A 21,492-nucleotide genomic window follows, 5' to 3' on the forward strand; every position below is an offset into this window, starting at 1 on the left:
GTATGTGTGTGTGTGTGTGCGCTGAGAAAGGGTGCCTATAGCTTGGGAGAGGTGTCTGTAGTAGGACAGATAGGGAGGGAATGGAATTAAAGAAGGATGAGGCAAGACCCACCGGTCCCTCTGATCTCTCATTCACACAGCAATTGTGCATAAGAGCCAAAAATGTGAATACTGCCATGTTGTCCTCTGAGTATCAGAAAGGTTAGCACATATTTTTAACTGCCGCAGCAACATCCTCTTATAATAAAAATATATAAAAAAATCTCACTGGCAGGAAAAAAAAATCAACTGGGGAAGTGATATTGTGAGTGTGTGTGTGAGTGTTTGAGTGTGTGTGTGATTGCATCTTGCGCTTCATTAGGATGTCATGTTGGTGATAAATTGTTTCCAGTTCAGCATTAATGACCTCAGAGAATAGTACGGCATTAAACCCCGGCTGGTTCCCACGGCGCTGAGCACTACGTCTGTGTGTACATAGGTGGCCGGCGTGGCATTAAGATGGCATGAGAGGATGTGATTGGATAGATCCTTCTGTCCTCCAGTCGTTCTACGTGTGGAATGTTCAAAATGTTTGCAGATGTTCAGACTTGATTACCCAGCGGGAACGCCTGAGAGTCAATCAGAACAAGCGAACAGCCATTCAGAGGCAGAGTAGGAAACAAACACACACCTGTAGCTCTGAATATTAGCTTCGACGTTAATGGCTTTTGACTGGGTGCAATTCGCTCTGCCTGACAATTTATGCTGTCGCACCAGACTGCAGGATGGATATACATATGGATATACAAATACTTGGAAATGTTTTTTTGCTTCTGAATAAATGTCGTCAGATGCAAATGGGCATGTTGATAAAGACTAATGCATGTGTTACTCTCATTCTGGAGACTCTCATTCCCCAAATTGGCTGTAATAGATTTTCTACAGTGAGCTGAGTTAGCTTGCATTTTTTCAAATGTGTGTGTATTATCGTCTCACATTCATAGCTCTGGCCGTTCACCTAGTGATAGAAAGCTACTGAACAGAGCCTAGCCTTGGTACAGTATATGTATGTATGTTGGCACAGGGCCTTAACCAGCTTGTAGGAGGGCATGGGTCTTATTCACAAAATTGGACCTTTTGGCCCCATTTACGGTATTGGAATGTGATCTGTATCCAGATATGCTATTATGCTTTTTGGATTTACACCTGGTATTCATATGGATTCTTGTTGTTTGCATTCTGTCCACATTCACTTCTCATTTTTTGTGCGCACTATGCAAAGCAGGCGAGTAGGTTGGAAGGGTTTAGGGTCTTTAGGCGTGATACTTTACAGCCTGTATTTACTTTTCCTTTGAGGCAGAGAGGGTCGCCTTTTACGTCTTTTCTTCTTGGGAGGCAACAGAAATGACAACAGGTCATTTTTGCTGCAGTAGCGTTTGCAGCTGCGGCGAACGCTGCAACAGTGACTCCTTCACTGTGGATGAGGGAAAGGAGCGATGACAGGTGGGAGCTCCTGGTGGGAGCTGGACTCCTTCGGTGAAGCTGAGTGGATGGCAAACTTCAGAGTGAGTCATGACATCTCTACCCCGTGGGCAGCACTTTCTCACAAATGTGAACACAGTGTACGGATTGCATTTACACCTGGCTGACTCTGGCTGAGATCCGGTCACATTCGCAGTGCGTGCTGTGTGCGTTTACACTGTGCGGAAACATGCGTTTTTCCTTATCCAGATAAGTTATCCAGTTATAGATCACATTTTTATACCAGGTGTAAATGAGGTCTTCTTTTGTGATCACAGTATGTATTATTATCTAAGGCTTTTGACTTACTATATCAAAACACTGCCTTGTTCAGTTGAAGGCAACCACCTGGTTTCTCATCTGGTTTTCCAAGCCGTAATGAATTAGAGTATAATCCTAAAAATCTTCATGCACACTGCTCTAAGAATTCCTTTGGGTAAATGAAAATAAAAATAAAGTCTTCTCTTAAACATAAATACTTTTTATTTCACTCAGTACATTTGAGTACATTTTTTCCTTTTTTTCACTTCCAAAAAGACATTCATTTTTCTCTGCAAAACTTCTGTGCCAAATGTGGTTTTGGCAACAAGATGTTCCTTTCAACAAGATGTTAAAGATGATAGTAGGGCACCATAAATACACAAAATCACCCATATGCTTGTAATCCACCTAGAAGTATGTGAGCCAGACATCACCATAGAAACGGAACACTGTAAACTAACGTAGTGTGAGGTTTTTTCAATTCAGTGGAAGGTGGATCAATCAAGGGATGCATGATGAATATCTCAATCTTTCATATGCCCATTATTGCTTTTTATATACTGTAAATGCATAGTCAAGTGTGGTAGCGGTTGTTTACAGACACAGCAGGCTTTAATTGGGTTCAGTCGGTCCCCAACTGACTTATTACTGGTTACAGCGGTGGGGCATGCATATGTGAATGTGTGTGTGTGTGTGTGCACGCTTTCTGACAAATGTCCTAACACTCATGTCCTCTCGCCCCCTGCTGTCCTTGCAGTTTGCTCCCAGTTCTCCCGCGGAGTGTACGCCATCTTCGGATTCTACGACAAGAAGTCCATGAACACCCTGACCTCCTTCTGCGGCGCTCTGCACACCTCCTTTGTCACACCCAGTTACCCCACCGATAATGAGGTGCAGTTTGTCATCCAGATGCGCCCCGCCCTCCGGGGTGCTGTCCTCAGCCTGCTCTCTCACTACAAGTGGCAGAAGTTTGTCTACCTCTATGACACCGACCGAGGTAGGTGACACTGCGGGCCTTGAGTCAGGACTTGTTTTATAGCTTAAATTACAGCTTGGACCCACAGGAGTATTACGGAAGCTGCAGACCGTTGTTAGCAGAGGATGGTTCACCTCTTAATAGTTCATGACATAATATTGCACTATTTTATACAGTAGTTTGGTGTTACACTATGTAAATCTGAAAGACATTCACTGTATACCTTACCAGTAGCTAGTAAAACTTGCAATAACGTAGCAGCACTTTAAGAAATTGCATGTCTTATGAGGCATAACCTTTAGATTCTTGTAACAGTAGGCTGGCTTGTGTCGGTTAATCTTCTGTTTAATCATGTTGTTGATATTGGCTCGTCTTTCATCTGAAATGAGGTATGTCACAGCTGCTACTCTCTAAAATGGTTTCTTCAGAAATCACAGTCTCTGCCTGTGGGGGTTGCTTATTGTGTTGCGTCAATGAAGGTTTTGTGTAGTTCCCAGATTGCATTGCTTTGTTGACAATAGACACTGGTTTAATGCGGCAGCGCCGTGTGTTTGACACCCTGTCAACATGGCAAAGTGTTAATTTCTGGGATCTCTAATGTCAGACAAGAAAATGAGCTCATTATCTCTCAATAGAATAATAATCCGCTCCTCCTACAGCAACTTCAATCTGTTCAAAGAGCACCTGGAGACATGGGAGGGACACAGATACTGTATGTTGTGTGACAGACAAAGCCATGCTGTGTCTTTCTCTCTGAAAAGCAGCGGTTGTGAAGGTGCCAACAGAGGCAGCTGCCCATCCCTCCTCCACTGTACATAGCAGCTTGAAAGGGTTGTGTTTATTTGCTCATTATGGAAGGTCCTGACCTGCAGATATGCTTCAAGCAACCTGTCTTCTCTGCAGCGCGCTCTCTGCTCTCTGTTTCGGTCTTCTTTTCTGGTCCACCCCCCCTCCACCACCACCACCACCACCTCTCCCTCTGTCTTGCTCTGAGGCAGAATATGAAGTGTGCTTTAGCGCACAGTCCTCTGTCTTTGGGTCTCTAGGCCTGCAGGGTCCAGAGCTGAGGGCCTTAATCCTCCACGCAGCCTGGAGATAATACGTGGTTAATTAGGGTCACTCTGAGTAGAACACTCATTCCAGCTTCCCTGCGGATGCTAGCAACCCACACGTCCTTCAGCACAGCCACTACTGCCCAGCTACCAGGCCCCGTCCCTCTCCCATCCCTCCTCTGTCTGGTAGGTGAGACTGTCTGGGGCAGAGTTGGATGCATAGAGGAGGTGGGGAAAGAAATGGAAATATAAAGACAGAAGAAGAGTGGGAGAGAGCGATGTCAAACAGACATACTTTCAAGACGAACAAGGGAGGGAGGGGAAGAGAGAAAGAAACAAAACACAGTATCAGTCTGGCAATTAAGCCAAGAGCCGCATATGATTTAGCGCCTTCTACCTGTGTACAGACAACTCCCAGTGTACCGCACATCCCCGTGCAGAGGCGCATGCCAAGCCACTTTCGCCTCTCTGCTCACTGCCAGTAGTGTAACACGATCCCTTATTAGTGGGAGGACATTGGCCCCAGGAGGGGATTAAAGTCGTTTATTGATGCACTCCATCCAGCACTTTGGGGGGCTTTGACACTTGGCTCATCAAGCAGACAGATGTGTCAGAGAGCCTCTACCTCCGCTTATCAGGTAGTGCAGCTCCCCTGGCAATATGGACACTGACTGCTGGCTAGACCAGGAGGAGTGACAAGGGAAAATAGTCTCCAGGGATTTTTTTTTTTTTTTTTCTCGGAAGTGCAAGTAAAGTTGACAGATGACGCCGTTATTTGATTTTATTTATTTATTTATTTAATTGATTCTGCATTCGGTGTTTGAATGACAGTGCTTTGGGTCACCTTGAGAGTCAATGGGACATGATTCCATTGTGTTATTACAGTCAAGCTGTACTGTACTTTGTTGTGTTAGCGCTGTCTGAAAAACAAAAGTGACATCTAGAGAACAGTTGCTTGGTAATGGAAAACTACAGGCTCAGTCTAATAGCAGTGAATAAGCCGGTGTGTCAGCAGAGCCGGCTCTCTGACCTAAAGGTAAAGATTCCTTTCAAACATAAGTGGCAAAAGAGAATAAAGCATAAATATGTTTCATCACGGCTCCGCGAGCAATTTGTTCTGACAGATTTTTGACTTTGTGTTGTCTGCCTGTCATTGCAGTAAATGAATAAACAATGTCCTGTCTGGTCATGCTGTGTGACACAAGGCCCCCGTTGCAATTCATTACTTTCTTGAGTGCTTTTTGCCTTTTAATTTGTGTGTTTGATAAAAGCATTGATTGCACACAATACTGGAGGCAAATTTGCAATTATTCCCCAAACTCTCCTGTTAGGGAGAAAAAACATTGTGGTACAAAAAAACCATTCACTAGTTGAGTTCCACCAAGGGATTTTATTCAGTCAATACAATAGATTAATTACAGCCACACTACGCATTTGGTTCTGTTATTGGACCGGCAAAAAATGCTTTTAGGCCTTAGTGCGGTGCTTTCAGTCTGAGAGGGATTGGCCATATGCTTCAGGCTCTGATGTATTGGAGGGAAATGGAGGGAAATTTGTACCCTAAATGCCAATGTCAGACGGCTGTTTGAAAGCAGACGTTATGATGAAGGAGCTGCATTTGAAGCAAATGGAGCCTCCGCTGAAAGTGGTTAGACCAGCTTAATGAGTGGCTACTCTTCTTTTATCTAAGGTAATATATAGAGAGGGTACCTTATGCCTGTATGTGTGTGTGTGTGTGTGTGTGTGTCAGTGTGACTGACTGTCTGTGTGTGTGTTGTGTGCATGCAGAGAGGTGAGAGGTCCTGAATCAAGGCACTTCGGCTCATTCTAGTGACAGATATCACTACTTGTCTTTTTGAATTACCCCCAAACACGACCTCTGACTGGTCGGGAAAAAATGGACATTCAACACCACAGTTTCAAACCAAATCCTCTGTTTTTTTCCGTTCTCTTTGCAATTCTTAGCTCTCCGAGAGTGAATATTATTTTTTCATCCCTTCAGTTTGCAACAGCAGACGAATCCCCCCCCCTTTAAAAGCCGGGCTGTATATAGGGTGAAGGGAGATGGATCTTGCCCTTTCGGTTCTGGCGGTCAGGTATGGGCAGATAATTGCCAGGTCTGTGCAGCAGAGACAGATGATTACAGGCTTTATTGTCTCTCCCAGGCACAATCAACCCTGATTCAGCAATCTCACCTCCACTTGATTTATGAGTCTCTCTCTCTCTCTCTCTCTCTCTCTCTCTCTCTCTCTGTCTACTTTAAGCCTTTACCTCTCCTCTCTGTCCCTTCCTCCTGCCTATCTACATTTGTGTTCTCTGTGACTGCTACGTTATCTCTACCCCCCTCGTCACCATCGCAGAAGTTCCCCATCATGCATCTGTGCTGTATCTATCCTGCACTAGCTACAGCGGTCACAACCTATTCTTCCTTAAATACAGTGAAGTAGATGAGAAACGATAGATTGTGAAAGAAAGCTTCTCCATCCACTGGTGCCCAGACCATTTGTTGCGCCTTTTGACAGCTGAAAACAAATATGAATTTTCTTAAGTATTCCTCCTTGGCTGGAGCAACACTACAGCACTAGTATACTGTTTAAAAACTTGGGCTTCTTCATTGGCTACATTTGTATCTGTATCCTTCCTTCATCACTGCTCTCTCTCTCTCTCTCTCTCTCTCTCTCTACTCCCTCAATATCCCCGTGTCCTCCTCCTCTGTATTATGGTGATTTTGTCAGTCTTCAAAATACCCAGTTGAACGTAAACTGAAAAAAAAAAAAAAACATTACAAAAAAAATGTGAATGAAGAAGCCAAAGCTGCCCAATTGTCTCTTCTGACAGTGTGAAAGCACTTTTATTTTCCATTGACATTTTGTGACTGGCAATTTGGAGAGCAACACCGGTGATATTTTTTGGTAAGACCTGGAGAGCCGCCATCCCTTTGGGTGCCTGATGGTGTTGTGAGACACGGAGCTTCAGCCTGTCTCAAAATATCGATGTGGTCTCCATTCATTGCCACACAAAGGAGGCGATGACAAATTAAGAACAATGCCTGGCCCCCTGTCATCCCTTTCCATCATTTCCGCTGCCAATCAATATTGTGAATGTGATACAGTTAGGAGGAAAATGATCCAGTAGCTGCTGCACAGAAAGCACAGCTATTTACTTTTATCATTTAACTGCTGACAGTTGTAACTGCCGTTGAAACGGTGTTCGTTGCCGCACCCTCATTACAGCACCAGGAAGTCATATCTTCTTTGAATAAAAACTTAGTTGAATTCCAGCATTCAGTCCAAAATATCTCTAGGGAGCTCCTTTCATTCGCTTTGTCAATATTTTCAATGACCCCGACTGCAGTGGAGTCAATTCAACAAACTTATCTGGAACAATAAAGTGCATGTATTGATCATTTGGTTGCTGCAGCATTTGTGATTGTTATGGGAACAGCTTATTACAAAGTATGTACAGAGTCTGATGTACCCTCTCCAGACCATACATGCAGACATTCTTATCTTTTGACACTTTTTTGTAAACTTTATTGACAATGGTTTTAAGGAAAAGCAGGGATGTTGTTAGCAGAAGCCAGTGTTGGGGAAGCTACTTTGAAAGTAGTTTCACAAGCTACCAGTTACTGTACTTAACATTGGAAAAAGTTGAACTACAGCAAAGCTCCCCTCAAGAGAAAAATAGTTTTGTTAACTTTTACTCAAACTTTCATTCAGACAACTGTCTGCTAGATTACAGTCTGGAAAGTAAACCCAAATCAAACAACCCAATTTGGCTTCCTTCCAGAATAAAAGGTAGAAGGAGTGGTATCTTTCTGTTTTTTGTAAACTTAAATAAAATGATCATCTGACTTGCACAAACAATTATTAAAAGAAAAAATTAAAACAAATGAAAGGATGAAAATATCAAATTCCCTTCTTTTTTATAGCCAAAATAGTTAATGGTGGCAGTAGTTAGCTGTAACTGACTACTAAAATGACTATCCAATTTTAAATGGAGTTGAACTACCCCCCAGTTCCTGCAAAATGTAGTTAAAATAGTAGTTTAATATATATAGTGAAACTACTGATTGTTGCTGAACTGGTAAAGAGAGACTGATAAAGAGAGACTGGTAACATCATGAGTAAGTCAGCTGAACCTGCAGGTACCCAGGTGGCGTATGTGTCTTAAATACAAACAAAAGTCTCACCACTTTGCTTGAAGTTGTCCATCATTTGTTTTGGCTACTACTACTAAAACAAACTTTATACTTTACATCTAACGTATATACATCTAAAGCTTGTATTAACCTCATTTTGTGTGGCAAATTAAAAGTGTCTTTGAGTCCCAGCATGTGCTCAGAAGATTAGAGAAGAAAGCATCAACCTATCAGCTCATTTGTGTGCGCAAGATGTGTCAAGATAAAATCCAAAATTAAGCAATCTCTGTCCTTTATCAACTAAAAGCAGCCCATTAGGGTAAATACAAGAATAAAAGCAAAGTCTTCCAGCTGTGAGAGGAGGTTCGACCTTCTCTGGCACCATAACTCATTATCCCAACACAGTTGGCTTGCCATGAGGCAAAGCACTGGAATTACTTGCATGGTTGTGTTTAGCTTCTTATATTTCAGTACAAATAATTATTTTGTGCACATGAGCGTTCTTTACAAACTCCTTCCCGGGTTGGTAAATTTTATTGACAAAACCATGAGGGATGTCTTTTCCCCTTTTCCTGTGAGACATACTTCTATAAAAAAAATTAAATTAGATAATGTCAGATTTTTCAAATTCTACAAAAATATTTCTCACTTCACTAAGCTGTTTGAAAAGATGTTGTACTAGTTTTGTGTGGAGGTTTTTGTGTCTTGCACCATAAAAAAAAAAATCACTTACTCACTTACTCAGAGGACCCATGTGTAATATGTTCTGTTTAGATTAATACGCTTGATTGCAAGTTGCACTTCTATGATTTACAAGTTACTATAATATATATATAATAAATACTTCAGCACTTCTTAAACTAGCAAACACACACAAAAACTGAGCATACAGGCTGGAAAGTGAGTTTTTAAAAGGCAGAAATCTCAGCACCTGCCAAAGTTGAGTTATTAGTATTGATCAGCAAATATATGAAAGCCCTGCAGATTCATTATGGTCATTTTGTGCTACGTGACAGTAAAAATCTCACAAAAACACAGAAACAAATTTCCCTCATCTGTCTTCTTTTCTAAAAGACATTATTGTTGTGTCTCATACCAAAAGATGATGACAGAGCCCCATCAGGTTTACTCAGTCAGTCCCTGCTCTACCAACACTCTCTCTAGTCTCTCCTCTAGTCTCTCTACCACTCTCTCTCTCTCCCATCTTTCCTACAAACAAACAAAAAAAATTGCTGAAAGAACATTTTCCCCGGGCAGCCAAGAGTGGCCCCTCTTGTGGGAGGCGGCAGGGCCCTGCTGTATTTATAGGGAGGGGCGGAGCCGCTCTCCCTTGCTCAGTAATTAAAGGGCGATTAGGCTCCCAGCTCATGACCTTTCAACTGCCCAGCCCACCTGCTGAGGTTTGAAATTGATTTGAGCCTTTCAGCATGTTCAGAGTGGTGGATTTCTGTAACACTTAACACTTTATATATCACATAATACAGTCCTAACGCATTGTGTTCAAGTGAATTAAACTTGTCTTTTTATTAATCATGTGTTAGGGAGAAAGACCTTAATATGCATTCTTTCATTTTGACTGTGTTATTGAAGTGTCCCTTTAGGGTGTGCCATCCTTAGCTGGTTAATTCAATTTCAATATATTTTAAAACTACAGCAATGCATGACATTTTTCTCTTCTGTGTCTATGGTTGTAATTTTCATGCTAAATAGCGCCATACTTGCAGATACCCTAGTAGTGGTATTTGTCAAATAGACACATTACAGACCAGATTAAATTATCTATGAAATATGACCATATTTATAAGCATATTGAGGGCTGTAGTTCATATAAGTTCATATATGCAAGTGGGCGGAGCCTCCTGGAATCCCTGAAGACCAGTGGCTGCTTCAGATCCTCGTGGCTGCTGATGTGAGTGTTTGGCTAACAAAATTATATGCAGGTATGAATACTAAAAAGTGAAAATGATCTGCCAAAATGAGTTATCACTTTTGGGCTGCATCAATCAAAGTCCACTTGGCCTTGTATTAAAACCTCATAACTCACAATCAAGACCCTGTTGATCAGTCTTTAGCAGACAAGATAATTCCAGGCTGGCACAGTTGGCAGAGCGAGGTGCCAGCAGGGCCAAGAGGCTTGTGAATGGGAAGATTAGATGACCGCACATAGTTAGCCTCATCTTTTCTAGCTTCTGCCAAGCTAGATAGAAAGATAGAGATGGGAAGGGATGGGGGGCCAATCAGACTGAGGCAGCTACGCTGTAGCTAAAGTGGACCTTGCTCCTATTCGTCAGCAATCCGCCTAATTGGCTATCCAGAGACGGTTGCCTTTGTTCCTGAAAGATTCAAACAATAAATGCCTCCTGCTGTTCTCCTGGACGCCTTTGATGAGAAACCAAATCAAATCTGTCCTTTAATTTGATTGCATTGTGTCTGGGTTGTCTTTACTGTTGTAAACAACATAACAGATCAAGCAATGTGATACACTACCAAATACACAGCGCATTGTCTAAAGCACACTCTAGTCAAGAACACCTAGAATGAAATGGGCTATTGCTATATTATTCTACATAACCAGTTTGGAAAGTGTGTTGAGAATGAGATCTGTCATTCTGTGTGTTTTCTCCTGCAGTGTCTCCTGTGGAGACTGGAGTTTGCATTTTCTCTCTCTCCCTGAACCAAATAACCCCCATATGAACCCCCATTGGTTTACAGATCTCCACCTAAACCAATGTCATTTTACCATGTAATGCAGTATATCTTTTTTTTCTTTCAATTTGTTATACAAGTATTGCTTCTAGATTTTTTTTCTGTCATTCTGACACGCCTCACACGGATAATGTCTCACCAAGTGCAATATTATTGCCCACAATGGATTGTTTCATACTCTCTGCATACAGTATGAGATAATAAGGGTGGACGCCAGCTCCCTACTGCAACCACGTCTATATCACAGGCCGCAGCTTGTTGGCTTGGCTTTGTGGTGTCATCACAGCCACTATAATGGCACATCAGCTGCACCCAGCTGAGACTTTATACACACACATATGCCTCTTGTGCTTTAGTGTCCCTCTCCTTCACGCCGGCTTCATAACAGCTAAATTATGCATGCATCAGGAGAATAAATCAGCTTGGACACGCTGACAAGAAAGGGCACAACAGAGAAACCGTAAAATGCGCAAGAAAAATAATATTAAAGAAATATGGATGAAGCTATACACCTCTGGTATTTCTTTCTCGTCTTTTTTTTTTTGCCGTATATAAACTGGTATCAGTATCCAAGTGACAGCCCAGTATACAGATAGCCCCCAACCTGCAGTTGCAACCTCTACAACTCAGAAACCTCTTAGACTGGTGCTACTCAACCTTTTGGGCTGTGATCCCTTAAAACCAAGTGATGCCTACTTGCCCTTTTCAGGCTGTTTCATTTGATTAATTATCAGAGGAGGCCTAGAGGTTTAAGAATATTTAGTATTTCACAAGAAAAAAGAAAAAGAAAATTCACATAATAAATTTGTATAGTAGAATTTTAGTAGTAGGGTGAGAACCACTGCCTTAAAACAACTGCAAGTCAAACGTTTGTGCCTTTTATAAAAAAAAAAAAAAAAAAGTGATATGAGAGCCATCGTCTGTCACAATAAGCACACAATAAACCCCTATGCTCTCCCAGTGTCCTCTTTTAACTGAACCTGGAATAAAGCCATTTTACCACCTACCCACTGCTAGCTTCAGCAGCCATGAAATTGCTGCTGGGAGCATTCTTTTTTTTTTTTTCATTATAACAAAATGTCCTGGCCTTTGCTTCAAGCAGCCACTGTAGAGGTTGATTGCTTTGATGTTACACTATGTCACAGGGCCAATTTGTTTGTTGAAACAACAAATGAAATATATATTTCATTCCGGAGAGTAACCACACACTAAATCTAGAGTAATATTTGGACTTGGGTGTGGTTTTTTTTTCTTGAAAGAGAAGTCAAAATATGTTTAAAGAAAAGCTACATCTGATCAAGACAGATGGGTTTTTCTATACAGATATCTTTTACCGGAGGAGAATATCGATACAGTCGGTGTGTCACAGCAGGTCGAGTCACAACAGCTAAACACGAGGATGCAAAAAGAATTACGTACTGCCAATTGCGTTACATTGAATAAGCTACGATTGCCATTGATTTTTACCGCAGCATGAAGAGCATTTGAGATCCCCTTTGCAATGTCATACAGATGATGAGCTTAAGCTTTTCAGAGTTTCATGGAGCCCTTGAACAACCTGCCATCCCTAGACCTTGCTGTATCTACTTACTGTACCTTTAAAACATGTGTACGGCATGTGATTCCAAAATACAAATAGACCTACTCTAATGAGGAAAAGATTAATTTAATAGACTGCAGGGGTCATCCTCATTATTAGGACTCATTACAACTGTGTGTGTGTGTGTGTGTGTGTGTGTGTGTGTGTGTGTGTGTGTGTACATGCGTGCACACGTGTAGGTAGGTGTTTTTATACTTACATATACAGTACATCCAGTCACAATATGTGTGTATTAAGAGTGCGAGAGAAACAAGAGAGATGGACAGAGAGAGAGATGGATAAAGAGAGAGAGACAGAGAGAGAGAGAGCCTCTAAACCGTCTGTGGGTGGATTTTCACGGCGGTAAGGCGCTCCTCTCCATCCTCCTGCATGTATGCACTTCTAAAGATACGGACAGCACGCTGCTTCTGTTTGATTTGACATGCGCTGTCTTTGTGATTAGGACAACACTTGGCAGCAGAACTGTTTTGGTTATAGGCCCTACTGTAAACACCACATCAAAGCTTTGGCTACACATTTAGGCTACTTTGGCGTTTTTGTTTGATTGTGAACGCTCCTTTTTTACCTTAAGGGTAAAGCCTGTGAAGCCGCCTCGCCCGTGGGCAGGGAGTCCTGAAGAAACACACAGCGCTGCAGCCGCGATGCGTCTTTGGTTGCTGTCCTCTGAATATCTCCGTGCAATGTACCACCCGTTTTTTCAGCCTTTATTTTCATCAAACCAGGGAAGCTCGGGGTTAAGCGCCTCTCTCAAGGGCACAGAGTGTTATTCACTTTACTGCACAGCCTGGCAGGGATTCAAACCAGCAACCTTCCAGTCGCAAGCCTGATTCACACAACACTACACCAGTTTTTTTGCTAATAAAAATAGTCAGGCGAGCATTATTTTAGATTTACTGATGAATCAAACTATTCTTTTTTTTAGTTCCATTAGTCATAACAGAAAGAAAAATGATTTTGCAGCTCAAAAGTTTATTGAAATCTCATATCTTTGAGGAGCCAAGGAAAAAGTCATCCATGCACCTTTGATACTAGGAAGAAAGGAAGAAGAAATAGTAAATGCCTTATGTAGTGATAATATGGAAATTCATTAATGAATTTTTTCAGTAATTTCATGCCTGCAAATACCATGGGTTTTCTGTGTGTACAGGTAGGGAGAACATGAATTTACTACTTAATTCAAAATGATAAAATACTCTTTACATAACTATTCATTTACTCAACAAGGAAAATTACAGATTCTGGATATATAGCTAAGTTTTATGAAAAAGGTTTTGTGTAGAGATAAGAGCTGACAGTTATTGTCATCCTTTAAGATAAGTAGTTAACTAACCATAACTATTCAGAGCTATCAGCATTATATTCAGGTCTGTCTCCACCATTGATAGCCAGGTAGCATAAATACCCACCAACTACTGCCTGGTGCAGATGTGGCTCCAGGATACTATTATTTTAAATGTTGGTGTTTTGCTACAGTGGAAGGCCATTCTGTTTTGCAGACATTTCATAGAAATATTCCCAGACTTTGCTTTGAAACTCGCGGTCTAAATGTTCACAGGTTCGGTTCTATTTTCAGCCATCATCATCAATGAGGGAAACATCTCCTTTCCCTCGCTGCTGCGTGTCTGTCAGCAGACATTTCAAGCAGCGCTGCTACCCAGCGCTTCCTTTGTGCGTTGCTTGGTTGACCATCAATAGGGTGGTGTATCTTTCATGCATACAGGATCATTTAAAATTAATGTGGCGTGTCAGTGATAAAAAATCCACATCAACGGATTTGCATGATCGATTTTATGTCGACTGATCGTTGCAGCCCTATACCAGTCACTTATTGCCTATTTGGTACAAGCTGGGGCCCTATGCAAAGTGACTGAGAGGAAATGTACATATAGTGCCTTATCCACACCCGGCCCAAGATTTTGATCTGTACTGCGCACACGTTGGAGGGATCTGCAGAGCCCTGTGAGCATGCTTAGCCCAGAGGTAAACACTCATCAGGCCCTAAATAGGTATTTATTTTGGCTTCGTCAGAAGACAGTGGAGATAAAGCATCTTTGGGAATACGCACTCAGTACATACTTACGAATGCAGTTAATATAGAGTGAGGTTTTGATGGTCTCTGGGTTTTAAATAGAACAGAAACTATTGCAGTGTCCTTGTGGCTCTGGGGGCTGAAGGCAGCTCAGCCTTTGTTGCATGTCTTTTACTCTCAGTCCTGTCGTCCCTGTCCATCTGCAGTGTAGATGACCTACTGTAATAAGAGCAGAAATGTCGTAGATGTAATATTAAAAAGCATCTACTTCAGCTTTAATTAGGCTAAATTTGACCGTGTGTGTCTTACTTCAGTGATGCATTATATAAAGCAACAAGGACAACATTAAATTACATTACGCAGTGGTAAGGAAATATGTTACTTCAGCAACACACGGTAGCGTGGAAATTAGTGTGTTTTTTTTTATTGCAGTGTGCCGTTGTCACGTTTGCAAAGTCCACTTTCTGTCTGTCTGCAGATGTTCAGTCCTAAACTTGATATCAAGCCAACCCCACAACTATAAGTCAAAGCCATTATCTTTGCAGTTTCAATCCAGTTGCTTCTGATGCCCACTCAGGCCCATGGACAGTGCTCAGCAGGGCGTTTCAGCCTGCCAGAGACCCTCATTTACCAGAGGATTGGCAAGTTAGAGGGAAGAGCAGCCACATTTACAGTTGGCTCAACGACCGCTGCCTCTTTTCATGTCTGTGCTTTAGTTTTTGATCCTTCAGAAAAGAGTGCAGATTTTGTTCTTTGTGCCATTCCTTTCACACATTTTGCTGTTAATTGGTCTGAAAGCAAGGGCAGTAGTTTCAATTGAACCATTGAATTGTTCTCTTTTTTTCGTTCTTGTTTTTTTGATTCCCTCTCATCATTCTCAACCAGTGTATCTGCGAAGGGGATGGTGCCTGAATTACTTACATTTCACTCTTATTAGATTAGTGGATTCGATATTGGATTGATGTGGATTGTAACAAAACCAATGGTATAGTGTAATAGTGAGCGTGTGCAGCTATATTACTAAAGCTGACAGTCAGTTGTGGCCAAAGCCAAAGTGTATACATAGAGAAATGTGCAATTTGTGTTTCTCTGATTTGCCTAGTTAGCCTGGACCAGCTGTGAGATATGAGAGAGAGGGGGGGAGGAAGAGAGAGGGGGGAGGAAGAGAGAGAGGGGAGAGAGAGAGATGGAAGCCTGTGACACTCTGTACCGAACCCTAATGAGAGGCAGGGAACCAAAGGAGCTGGGCAATGAGATTAGATGCAACTCAATTCAATTACTGCTGAGCCGCCACGGGTGACGCTTCAAAACTCATCCTGTTAAGATCCGGTTCACAGACGAAGAAGAGGACTGCAGCTCTCACTTAGCTGTTGTACGCTACACTACCACACCATCTCATTCGCAGCAGCCCTGATTTATAAGCACATGGGGCGTCATCAAGCTCCTTGGGGATTTGATAGGAGGCTCAGGGAAGTCAGGTTACACAGTGCTCACTGCAGTATTCTGATTTAGATTTAAAGGAAAATGCTGGTATTATTGAGTTTTTCACCCAGCTCTGTCATTTATATGCTGCACCACAACCGACTGAGTTGTTAAAGTTACACACCTTCAGCTAAACATAGGATCCCATTCAGATTGTAAACCTCATTCACAGACATTGTTGCTCCAAAGCCACGGTCCATCATTGGAAATAATAGTGTCCAGTTTTTGCTGGGAAATAGCTTCCTTGTTCTTTCAGATTGTAACTTGACTGGATGTGACCCCGCTGCTTACCCAAGCTGTTGGGTAAGCAGCGCTCTGATCAACTTGCACAGCAGGAGCAATATAGTTCGTCTTGGAAGTGACAGCTATAAAGTTTTATTTGGTACAAATTGTGTACTTTACTGATCTTGGCTTCAAGTCTGTGGCCACGTGCCCATCCATCCCTAAGCCCTACCTCCTACTCAAATTACTAGTAAGGGATGCAGTGATGAGTAGCTGACAAGATGCGCTTGTATTTAATCTAACATTGCCAGTATAATTGAATGAGTTGCTTAAGGAAAGTCTAATCAGCTGTTTGTTCCAAGGAAACTATTTACTGTAGCGGTTTCTCTGGCTCTACCATTATATATACACATGTTGGATAGTTAGCTAATTCATCTTGTTTTTGATACAGCAGTAGATTCAAAATCTTGGACCACTGTTAGACAAATGCATGCTTAGGTTTTAATGGTTTGTAGTAGTTTCATAATATTGTATTGTTTGAGCCTACCCACAGTTGACCTCCTGGTGAGCTGATCTGTGTTGATCTGTCTGGAGAGATCAGGGCAAATTATGCCTGTGTGCATTTTTGTAGTTGGCACTGTGGACAAAGGTGGGGTCCAGTGAACCACAGGGGTCGTCAAGGGGATTCCAGGGTTTCCCTAGCAAAATAAGGAATAGTTAAATTGTACTATTATTACATGCACTAGCAGTAAGAGAATGTATAAGAATGACCTGCTCATAGGGTTTCACTCTCCCCACTGGTAGGCAAATGTCCGACAGTGGGCTGTAGGCATTTCTGAGCTAAATAATTTCTAACAACAAACATTTTCTCCAACGTAGGTCCTTATCTGCAGTATGTAGGCGTCCATGACATAAAAATGTTCGGGAGCAGCTGCAGTAAAAAATGGTACTTCTGTCATTTCAAAATTGAGGTGCAAAGAAGGAAATGATCCAAACACTAGTATTTTATCCTGTTTGTGACAAATAATCAACATCTGTACCTGAGTATGTGAAGGGAAAATGGTCTTTACCTTGGGAGCGAAGTGAAAACGAGGTGAGCTATGAACACTTTAACTATAATGGAAATCCTATAGGCCTACTGTGTATCTTGGGATTACTGCATACATACTATACACAGTATATATAGTATGTGCATGAATATACACATCCTATACTACACTGTATGCATTGTGTGTGTGTGTGTGTGTGCACATGTGTACACACTGACACTAGCGGTGGCAAGCATTACAGCATATTAAAACGCTGCCTGTCTCGGTGGCATGATGAGCACTGAGGAGCGTGATCAGCAGAAGCTGCCGCATGCCGCTGCATTTGTACAGTGGGGATTTATAGGTGGTGATAAGGAAATCTTGTTGTTGTCTTCCAGAATTTATGTAGTTGACTGTATTACATTTTTAGATGCAACACAGCTGCGGGGCTCCTCCTGGCAAAGAGGTGAATGGGATTTATAGCTTTTCTCCATGTTGGAAATAAAAATCACTTGCACAAGTATTTATGTGGGCTCCCCAGCACAGTTTGGGAGGTTGAATCCATTGATCAGCTAATGCTGGAAATGGCCACTGGCCCAAGGAAGAGGAGAGTGGCAGACATAAATCGGTGCTGGCAAGGACTATTGATAATAATTTACCTTGAATGGCTGTGTTCATTCTGTCTCTGAAACCTTGAGTGTTGAACTCTATCAATTAGCCCAAACTTCTGTGACACTTGATGGCCTGGTTCCAGGAGCAGCAGTATTTTCATAAAGCATGGAATTGTCTTTTTTTTGTTTTTTTATTTGTACTTGCTGGTATAGATGAAAAGCTCTCAGCTGTGTTGCCGCTGTCAGGTTCTGCTGTGTTCACTAAGGATTTCCTTCATCTTTGGTTTTGAAATCTAAATAGCAAGAAATAAACTTTTCTGCTGACTTCAGAAAAAGTGAGAGCAAAAGTAATCCATTTCTGGAAAGACTATTTACCACTACCAGATTCCATCTCTTAATTTCCATACAAATGTAAAACTAGGCAGGCATGGAATCTTCTGTGAATCTTAAATGAATCCAATTGTTCCCACACAGATCAGGGTTTGCCGGAGGCAGGGGGAGATAGAGTGCTGCGCAAATCAGCAATTTCAAAATAAAAGCCCTTTGTGATTCTAATCAGATTGACAGGACATTGTTTTCCCTCCCTCACATTAGAGTTAGCTTAATTTGTGTCTTACCTTGCAGCTCACACATCAGAAAGGAAATGCATGGAATAATGTTTTCATATACAGGTCAACACTTATACTATAGACACCTTTGTAGCCAAAATCTTGAGAGCATTCCACCATGAACTTATGTATTTTTAATTGCTATTTGAGTAGAGTTAGGGTTAGAATTAGAGATCGCACTGCAGAAAACAAAGAGGTACTTATAACCCTGGAACAAATATCCAGCCCATCATTTTAGCCCTTATGCATGACATTCTGTACACCCAATGTGATTAGTGTGTTAAATGATCTATTGGTTTGTTACCCTTACTAGCCTTTTTCTCAACAGTTTCCAAACCGATAGAGACCATTTTGACCCAGTTAATCTGCATGACATCTCTTAATGTGAGAAGCTTTTACAGCTGGGAAGACTGCCATGCCATCCAGCTGGCTAGTGGTTGGTGAGGTTCTGAACATATGCCTCAGGAAAATGAATAATGCATCCATGTTATTCAAAAGCTTCATTCTGGAATTTTTTCTATATGTATAGGAGATGTGCCTTGAGAGGTATAGTGAATTCAGCATAGTGCATGGGAGATTGCTGCTGCCCTCATGTAAAAATGATGATAAAAGCAACTTCCGATGTGTTCACTTTGTTCAGGTTTTGCAGAGGAAATTATGGATTTGGTCCACATAGAAATTCCAACTACATTCAGCAAGTTTATGCTTTCAGAATACATTGCCTGCCTGTATAGTAATTTAATGTACAGTATGTCCCAATTCACTGTAAAGTCCCAGGCCATTTACATCAGATATTCAAGTGCTGCCATTATTAAACAGCTATGCGACCCTGAAGCTAAAGGGACTGCGTGCGTACCTGTACTGACAATAAATGCTCTCAACATAACATCTGAACTGCATGTTGTGCTACAAGTTACATTCAGCGAAATATAGGCTTAACTCCTTGGAGATGTGACCTGATAACGGGGGTTGCCAGATAACCTTGAGGTCTGGCAGGCTGATGTCTCCAGGCAGTATGCCATTGCTCCTCTGGACAGATGACACACTGTGCGTTGGTCTCTGCGACGCGCTGTGCCTCTCACCAAAAGGTCATCCGGGTGAGATGGCAGTGCTGCAGTGGCAGGGGCACACTGGGGGTGCGGACACACATGGTGCTGCAGTCTCAGAGCATTTACAAGTCCTGCCTCTCAAGAAAAAAAAGGCTACTTGACCATTCAGAGGGAATGGAAATGGAGGAAATGCAAAGGCAGGGAGAAGAGAGCCAGGATGTAGTTTTCTTGTTATTGCTGTTGTTGATGTTGCTTTGGTCTCTCTGCTGGCTTTGTTGGCTGTCTGCAGCCGGTTCATAGAGATAAGCTTGTACAGAGAAATGGCTCACGGTAAACAATATATGACAAGCTTTTCTTTGCCCATTGCTGTTCAGACTGTGTCAGACTATTTGCATAATACCCAATGACCAAATATTTCAAACGCAATTATATTAATCATCATATGAAATCAGTGTGTCTGCCATGTGTGCCAGCGAGCAAGTTTGTCAGATTCTGCTGTTTCTGCAAGTTCTTTTTTATATCGGCTAACAATATAAATGACAAATTGTAAAAATTGAATAGAGATATGGAAAAGACGCTTATTGTGCATAGATTTTGAAAACAATGACATTGTCCATGGCTTAATGAAATACCAGCACTACGCTTGATTTTCATTAATAGCCCTCATGTTGGCTCTCTCCCGTCATACAGAGAAGAGTTAAGCCTTTTTATTTCAGCGTGTGCTATGTGCAATCTATCCCCCAGAAATAGGACTGCATTATTCATTCTGTGGTATGTCATTTGACCATAGTGTTTCTGAGAGCTCTGTTAAATGAAAAATATTTCACGTGTGAATTAATCATTAGAAGGGCTCTTTCTCCATTCTTCTGCTAGCATAATGATCTCTCTCTACCACTGGCCTGGATGAATCTTTCATTGTCTTTATCTTTAACTGAGTTGGCACAACCCTCCAAGGAGAAATGGGACCTGGAACGTGTTTCACCACACTCGCTGTCAAAGTTAACATGTGGCTGAGCTAAATGCCATAATTTAATTGATGCCAAGCGCAATAACATCACCCACTGCTCTTTTAATAATATGGAGATATGATTCCTGTCCCTTCACTTCATTATGATATTGCCTCCTGAATTTGCAAGTGTAAATGCGCACACACACTCACGCACACACACATGCAAACCCACACACAAAGTCTAGACTCCAGACAATATATTAGCGGGCCTTTATACTTTGGAATGCTATTTTAGATTGTAATGAGATGGCCTTTAACCTTTGAATTCAAGCAAAACCTATCTAGAATAAATTATTGGCCACTCAGTTCTTGCATAATTGTTATATTACTGTGTGCCAATGTCTTTTATGTCTAATGCTCTCTCTCTATCTCTCTCTATCTCTCTCTCTCTCTCTCCCTCTCTCTCTCTCTGCCTCTCTCCAGGTTTCTCTATACTGCAGGCCATCATGGAGGCAGCAGTAGCCAACAACTGGCAGGTGACCGCTCGGTCTGTTAGCAGCACAACAGATGCAGCAGAGTTCAAGCGCATCATTGAGGAGATGGACAGGAGGCAGGAGAAGCGCTATGTGATTGACTGTGAGGTGGACAGGATCAACACCATACTGGAACAGGTGAGCCTCACACCCACTGTGTTTGTGCTAATACCAGTGACCAGATATCACCAAAGACTCCCACTGACCAGCTGGCTCAGACTTTTCTTGCTTTGATCACACAGTATAAAGCAAATGGAGATTTCATTTCCAAAATGCCATATATTCACATTGGAAAAACATCATTCAGTTCATCATTCAGTATCTTAGAAATATAGAGAAACTAATCTGCAAAAGTGTTATCCTTTTGACAACCAAGGACTCCTACCCTCTTGTAAAAAATGTGTACTACTACTCATGTCTTTCATGCACATGTCATTTTTTTTCAACTGATGGATATTTCATTTTGGAACTAAATCATTTGTTCTTCCTAGTATAAGTTTAGTAAGGTGGATATGTATTTTTTGCAACCTCGAGGCTTTGACAGTACCTTAAGTTGAATGAGAGACACAGCAGTAATCTTGAGGAGCTCTTCATTCAGTTGTGCATTGTTTGGTTGCTAAGTTTGAGGCTGGCATGCTTACAGATGAGCCAGGCTGAGCACAGAAGCTGCCTGGGAGCCTGGGGTTGAGAGGTCTGGGCGTGAGCAGCCATTTGGAGCGACCACTGATGATGTAGCCTTTTTAAT

General features: G+C 41.8%; 1 protein-coding gene across 2 annotated transcripts in view; it reads left to right on the forward strand.

Moving 5' to 3' along the window:
- Window positions 1-21,492, forward strand: part of LOC139929968 (glutamate receptor 3) — a 72,659-nt gene that overhangs the window by 20,098 nt on the left and 31,069 nt on the right. For both annotated transcript variants that reach the window (XM_071923056.2, XM_071923057.2), the window contains exons 3-4: window positions 2,519-2,758; window positions 20,698-20,885. In XM_071923056.2, the coding sequence (XP_071779157.1) occupies window positions 2,519-2,758; window positions 20,698-20,885 (428 nt within the window). The remainder of the gene's footprint in view (window positions 1-2,518; window positions 2,759-20,697; window positions 20,886-21,492) is intronic.

This window comes from Centroberyx gerrardi, chromosome 16 (assembly GCF_048128805.1).
Source record: "Centroberyx gerrardi isolate f3 chromosome 16, fCenGer3.hap1.cur.20231027, whole genome shotgun sequence".
Lineage (NCBI taxonomy): Eukaryota > Metazoa > Chordata > Actinopteri > Beryciformes > Berycidae > Centroberyx > Centroberyx gerrardi.